This window comes from Acanthisitta chloris, unplaced genomic scaffold (assembly GCF_000695815.1).
Source record: "Acanthisitta chloris isolate BGI_N310 unplaced genomic scaffold, ASM69581v1 scaffold41391, whole genome shotgun sequence".
In the NCBI taxonomy this organism is placed as follows: Eukaryota; Metazoa; Chordata; class Aves; order Passeriformes; family Acanthisittidae; genus Acanthisitta; species Acanthisitta chloris.
The window spans coordinates 30201-36838 of NW_008657306.1; the positions used below are offsets into that span (position 1 = coordinate 30201).

Below are 6638 nucleotides of genomic sequence, written 5' to 3' on the forward strand. Positions count from 1 at the left end.
CGTGAACCCTCTCACCTAGCAGAGTCACGTCTTGCTGTGCTTGGAAGCAAACCATGTCCCAAAACACTGGCTCCTTCCCGTGTCCTGCACACTGCTGGAGTCAGTCCCCTGGGATTTCTTCCCTGAGCAGCCGTGTGTCTGTCCTGACGTGTGCAGCCAGCTTCAGCCCTGGCCAGGAGTGCCTTGTTCTTCCTTTCTCTCTCTTCCTTTCTCCTCCCTCCCTCCGTCCCTCCCTCCCTCCCTGCCCTCTCAGCCCCGGAGGCTCTGTGTTTCCGAGCTCAGCCTGTCATTTGGGGCAGTCTCAGCTGTCCTGGGGCTGTTCCTCCTGTGCCTGAGCTGCCCTGTGCCGCTGCCTCGCTAGGCCCGGTACATGACGCTCTCTGTCTCTGTGCAGGGAGGCCGAGGGGTCGCTGCCCCAAGGCTCTGAGGGGCCTCTGTGACCCCGTGGGGGTCATCAAGATCAGCGATGACAGCAGCACCGACTCCGACATGGGGCTCGACAGTGACTTCAACTCCTCCCCCGAGTCTCTGTTTGAGACGGACGATGTCATCTTCGTGGACATGCACAATGGCTGCGCCGAGGACAGGGGTGAGAGGAGTGTGGGGCAGCTGCAGCCACTGGGGCCTGGCATGGCACAGCAGCTCTGGCCTGGGACAGCCTGGGGGCCTGGCAGGATTTTATCCTGCTGGTCACATTTGGGTTGTGTGGCTGATCCACGTTCCCCGCTGTGATCAGCGAACAGGAGGGATTTGCCCTGCATGCTCCTTCCCGCAGCCAAACAGGGTGAGCAAGCCCAGAGGGAATTCACTCTGTGCTCAGCAGCATTTACTGCAGGTCACAGTGTGTTTTCCTGTTGATAGTGGCCCCAGATTCCCTCTGGGACAACTTTTCTCCCCTCTGTTACCAGGTAACTCAATTTTTGCCTTTTGCATGGCAGGTAATTTCCACCTGCTGCCTTCCCAGAAAGAGCTGCACAGCCTGAAAGAGCTGGAACACGTGGAGAAGATGAAGCAAGACCTCCTAGCAAAAGTGAAAGCACTGGGCAAAGAGCTACCTCTCAACACCTTGGATGAACTGATCGATCACTTTGGGGGCCCGGAGAATGTGGCTGAGGTACTCCTCACAACCAGGAGTGTATTTTGGGGGCACTGAGGGACAGGGACCAGCCAGGAGTCATAGAGCCATGGAATGGTTTGGGTTGGAAGGGGGATTTAAGATCATGCTATTTCACCCCATGCCTTGGGCAGGGACAACTTCCACTAACCTTGGATGAACTGATCGATCACTTTGGGGGCCCGGAGAATGTGGCTGAGGTACTCCTCACAACCAGGAGTGTATTTTGGGGGCACTGAGGGACAGGGACCAGCCAGGAGTCATAGAGCCATGGAATGGTTTGGGTTGGAAGGGGGATTTAAGATCATGCTATTTCACCCCATGCCTTGGGCAGGGACAACTTCCACTAGCCCAGGTTGCTCCAATCCAAGCCTATGGCCCGGAACTTCTAGGGATGGAGCAACCACAGCTTCTCTGGGCAACCTGTGCCAGTGCCTCAGCAGCTTCCTGCCATAGCAAAACCCAGGAGGTTCCTGCTGGCAGAGGGTTTCGGGCTGGGAATGGGCTCTGAGTGTGCCCCCCGTAACCCTGCCCTGTTGCAGATGACGGGGCGCAAGGGCCGTGTGGTGCGCAGACCCGACGGCGCCGTCGTCTTTGAGTCCCGCGCCGAGCAGGGGCTATCCATAGAGCACGTCAACCTCAAGGAGAAGGAGCGTTTCATGAAGGGGGAGAAGGTGGGTCAGGGATGAGGGAACCTCCAACCCGGGGAGGGCAGGGGGTGCTGGGCACCCTGTGCCTTGCCAGCCTCGCGCCAGCAGCTCCCTGGGTTTGACCTGCAGGAAGGGGATGAGGATTCCCAGTCCCTTCCTGGCTGGGGCTGCTGTTGTGCTTGGGGCTGTTCCTTGGAGCAGTTTCACACATCCAGGAACTTCACTCTGGTCTCGTCTCTCTGTAGCTCGTAGCGATAATCTCAGAGGCCTCCAGCTCAGGGATCTCCCTCCAAGCAGACAGACGGGTGAAAAACCAGAGGCGCCGTGTCCACATGACCCTGGAGCTGCCCTGGAGCGCTGACCGAGCCATCCAGCAGTTTGGTGAGGGCTGGGTGTCCTGGGCACCCTGTCCTGGCTGTGGGTCAGGCTTGGCACCCTGGGCAGCCCTGGGAGGTGCACGGGCAGTGCCTGGCTCAGCCAGGCACACTCGGGACATGCCTCTTGGGGGAAAGGGCAGGGGCAGAGTCACACCCTGGTGCTGCCGAGACTTGGCAGAGTTGTGTTCATAGCTCTGGGCAGGGTAGGGATTCCCTGGGGTGAGCAGGATGGGCATTATTTGGCTGTCGTGGTTACGTTCTCACACCAGACAGACCATCCCAACCTCCCTCCCACCCCTGCAGGCCGAACGCACAGATCCAACCAGGTCTCTGCTCCGGAGTACGTGTTCCTCATCTCGGAGCTGGCAGGGGAGAGGAGGTTTGCATCCATCGTGGCGAAGCGCCTGGAGAGCCTGGTGAGTGCCCACACAGCAGAGATCAGTGTGTGGCTCTGATTCCTTTGGGGCAGATTCCATCTTGGGAGTCCCATGGGCACAGCCAGTGTAACTGGGGGTGCATCACCCCTGGCTGTGCACTGCAGCCGTGGGGTGCAGAAGGCTTTTTTAGCATGCTGGGATCTGGGACATGAAATGTGGAAGAATATGTAACCAAGGCACTGGGAGGAATTTCAGGGAAGCAGAACCCAATTCCAGATGCTGGAATTCCCCCACCCATTTTATTCCCAAAAAGCTGATGATATAATTGGTGGCATAATCAGTTTGTCACAGTTTCATTTTCTTCACTTCTGATAACTGCCCAAGCCCGTTGGTAAGGCCTCAGGAGAACATTGCCTGCCCATGGCACATTCCCTTCCCTGCCTCTTCCCAGACCATCCCAGTGCCCTTGGCGATCCTTCCCTGGCACTGTGCCCCAGCTCTGAGCCTGAACATTGTCCTCCCTCTGCCTTCCCAGGGTGCCTTAACTCACGGGGACCGAAGGGCCACGGAGACTCGGGACCTGAGCAAGTACAACTTCGAGAACAAGGTGCTGACACAGGGCTGGGGAGGGGTGGGAGAGCCTGTGGTGGGAGCTGGAGCTAGGAAGAGCATTGCTGGCATCTGCAGGCAGGGCTGGGCCTAGCACCCTGTACCTGGCACCCTGCACCTATCACCCAGCACCCTGTACCTGGCACCCAACACCCTGTACCTGGCACCCAGCACCCTGCACCTGCAAGCAGGAGTCGTGGGCAGGGAGAGGACTCTGCTCCCAGCAGGAGCTGGGAAGGGCGCCCAGGCCTCTGTGCCCAGGCTGGTGCTGGCACCAGGGTGAGCATGTGCAGGTCCCTCTGCTCTGTTCTCCTGGGGACACAGGAGGCCCCTGATGGAGCTTTCCCTTTGCACACCCACCATGTCCATGGCCTTCCCAAGGTGACAGTGTTCTGTCTAGTGTTCAGCAGTGTGTGTGACACACTCAGCAGTGTGTGTGACACTCAGCCTGTGGCTCAGCTGCCTGTGTTGGTTCCTACTCTGTGTGACTCTCATCTCCTCCCACAGTATGGGGCCAAAGCCCTGGACAGGGTCCTGTCCACGATCCTCAGCCACACAGAGAACAGGGTTCCTGTGCCCAAGAGCTACGAGGGAGGGGAGGCTGCCTTTTTCCATGGTAAGAGCACCACCAGCTCTGGGCTTTCTGCTGGCCGTGTTAGTCTCAAATTTGGGGTGCTGGAAGAACTGAGCAGAGGACAGAGAGAGGAAGCTGCCACTGGCTCAGCAGCTCACTGTGAGCTGGATGGTGTCACCCTGCCAGGTGTGGGGGAGGCTGAGCTGAGAAGCAGTGGGCACTGCTGGAGGGCAAGCAGCCCTGCAAGGCTGCTGAGGGGAGGCTTAGCCCCAAAATGCACAAGGTGTCTTCTGCCATTCCAGAAATGAAGCAGGGTCTCATCTCTGTGGGGGTCTGCTGCAGTCAGATGAAGTACGGCACTGTCTTGGTGGAGAAGGGTAAGTGTTGGGCTGTTCCTGCCCAAAGCAGGGGGAAAGTGTTAGAGGCAGGAGTGTCACAGCCCACCCAGCCTCGTGGGGTTTGTTGGGCACCTGGGCAGGATGTTTGCCTCGAGGAGAACAGCCCTTGGGCTGGGCTCTGTCCGAAGGGATGTGGTGGGACTGGTTGGGGCTGTCTGGGGGCTCTCTGGGAGGGACTGGTGGGTGCCATGCCCAGCTGCACTATGTTTCCTGACCCACTATTCTCCTGCAGACTGTTCCATCACCAAGTTCCTGAACCGCATCCTGGGCCTGGAGGTGGACAAGCAGAACATGCTCTTCCAGTATTTTTCTGACACCTTTGACTACCTGATTGAGCAGGACAAGAAGGAGGGCAAATACGACATGGGCATTCTGGGTACGGAGAGGGAGGGGTGGCCAGAGCTCTGCACCCCTGGGGTTCCTGTTCCTCACTGTGCTGCCTGAGGGTGATTCCATGGCCATCCTGGGCACTGCTGTGTCCCTGCCCAGCACGGGTCACGAGGCCTCAGGAAGATTGGGAAGATGTGCCCTATAGCAGCCTTTTTTCCTTGCACAGATTTAGCCCCAGGAGTGGATGAGATCTACGAGGAGAGCAAGGAGGTTTTCCTGACCCCAGGGCACCCGCAGGACGGGCAGGTCGTGTTCTACAAGGTGGGCACCTGTCTGCCTGGCTGAGGGTGGGATCTGTGGGGCAGGCACCAAGGCTCTTGTCCTGCCCCTGGAGTTCCAAATCCCTGTGTGTGTCCTCGTTCAGATCAGCGTGGACAGAGGCCTAAAGTGGGAGGAGGCGTATGAGAAGTCTCTCAAACTGACAGGAGCCTTTGACGGGTTCTACCTCTCCAACAAGGTGGGTGCCAGGGCTGTGTCGGGTCACTCCAGGGAGAGATCTGCCGTGGCTGTTTGAGGCCCTTGTCTGACCTCTGCCTGGGGCCTGGGAGATGCTTCCAAGAGCTCCATCCTGGAAGGAAGGGGTTAGTTTAGAGAAATGTGGGCTTGGGGGGAGAGGCTGTGACTGTAACCATCAGCTGTCCCCTCCAGATGCGAGGCAGCAAACACACCTGTCTGCTGGCAGAGCAGGGCCGTGGGAAGAACTTCACTCTCTACAAGCCAAACATTGGGAAGCAAAGTCAGCCTGAGAGCCTGGAGAGTCTGCAGAAGAAGTACCAGCGGGTAGGTGGGAGCTGTGGGACTGTGGAAGGACCTTCGCTGTCCCCACTGTCACAGCTCCTCGTGGCCCTGCTGTGGTTGGGCACGGATGGTGGTGGCACCAGGACATCCTGATGCCCAGCACTGGGTTTCACATCTCTGCTGCGTGTTGGACAGTGGAAAATCCCTAATGCTGAGTGTTCTCTGCAGGTGCTGCCTGAGGAAGCCAAGGAGCACTGGGAGAGCAACTACCACTTCTCCCTGAAGAACTGTAACCACGCTGTGTGGTAAGGCAGCTGTAGCCCCAGCTTGACACAGAGTCCCAGGATGGTTTGGGTTGGAAGGACCTTAAAGCCCACCCAGAGCAACCCCCTACCATGGGCAGGGACACCTTCCACTGGCCCCGGTCAAAGATCTGTCCAACCTGGAACACTCCCAGGGATGGCCCAACCACAGCTACTCTGGGCAACCTGTGCCAGTGCCTCGGCACCCTTGCAGGGAAGAATTCCTTCCCAATATCCAATCTAAATCTCTTTCAGCTTAAAGCTATTAAGCAGTGTCCTCCCTCCCCAGGCAGGGCCTGTGCTGGAGGTGGTCCCTGGCTGTGGTGTGGGGGAGGCTGCAGGGGGAGATCTTGCTCTGCTGCAGGAGTCCCTGCTAATTCCAATGGTTTTCTCCCGTGGTAACCGAAGGAACAAGAGCTGCAAACTGATCCAGGAGGGGAAGGAATGCTTCCAGGGCATGCGGCTGCGGCACTACTACATGCTATGCGGGGCCCTGCTGCGGGTGTGGAGCAGGATCGCCAGCATCATGGCAGACATCACCAGCAGCAGCTACCTGCAGATCGTGCGCCTCAAGACCAAGGAGAAGAAGAAACAAGTCGGTGGGTGAAGTGCTGGGAAGGGGAAGGGAAGTGGGATGGAGCACCAGGATTCCCTTCCTAGGGCCTGGAGGCACCTACTGCTGAGGTGACTCCGTGGGAAGGAGGGGAGCTGGGGTCACCCCAGACTGTCCCCTCCGTGCCCATGTGAACAGCCCTAGGTGCTGCTCCCTGTCCCTCCCAGAGGTGCTGGGGGACTGACGCCCATTCCTCCCGCAGGGATAAAGATCCCCGAGAGCTGCGTCCACAAGGTGCGCGCGGAGCTGAAGCAGATGGACGAGGACGTCAAGAGGAAGCACAGTCGACTGCTGCAGGCCCAGGAGCAGAGCTCTCCCTTCTCCCTGCCCCTGCACCTCCTGCCCGGGCCCGGGCTGGCCCTGCCCCGGCACCCCCTGGGCCAGGACGAGATCCTGGACTTGACCTACAGCCCTCCCAGCAGCAGCGTTCCCGACGCGGCGCTGAACCCGGAGCCCGGTGCGCTCTGCTTCTCCCCGGAGCCCTCCCTGGCTCCGC

The 6638-nt window shown here is 59.1% G+C and overlaps 1 protein-coding gene across 1 annotated transcript in view; it reads left to right on the forward strand.

Moving 5' to 3' along the window:
- The window catches only part of SBNO2 (strawberry notch homolog 2 (Drosophila)), a gene marked incomplete at its 3' end in the record, with an annotated part of 32320 nt that extends 25689 nt beyond the window's left edge, over positions 1–6631 (forward strand). Inside the window, exons 17-31 of the mRNA XM_009084655.1 lie at positions 395–589; positions 939–1114; positions 1657–1788; positions 2010–2145; positions 2445–2557; positions 3054–3125; positions 3635–3743; positions 4004–4078; positions 4332–4475; positions 4656–4750; positions 4854–4946; positions 5138–5269; positions 5456–5532; positions 5938–6128; positions 6345–6631. Coding sequence (XP_009082903.1) covers positions 395–589; positions 939–1114; positions 1657–1788; positions 2010–2145; positions 2445–2557; positions 3054–3125; positions 3635–3743; positions 4004–4078; positions 4332–4475; positions 4656–4750; positions 4854–4946; positions 5138–5269; positions 5456–5532; positions 5938–6128; positions 6345–6631 — 2027 coding nt within the window. The remainder of the gene's footprint in view (positions 1–394; positions 590–938; positions 1115–1656; positions 1789–2009; positions 2146–2444; positions 2558–3053; positions 3126–3634; positions 3744–4003; positions 4079–4331; positions 4476–4655; positions 4751–4853; positions 4947–5137; positions 5270–5455; positions 5533–5937; positions 6129–6344) is intronic.
- Between the last annotated feature and the right edge of the window lie 7 nt (positions 6632–6638).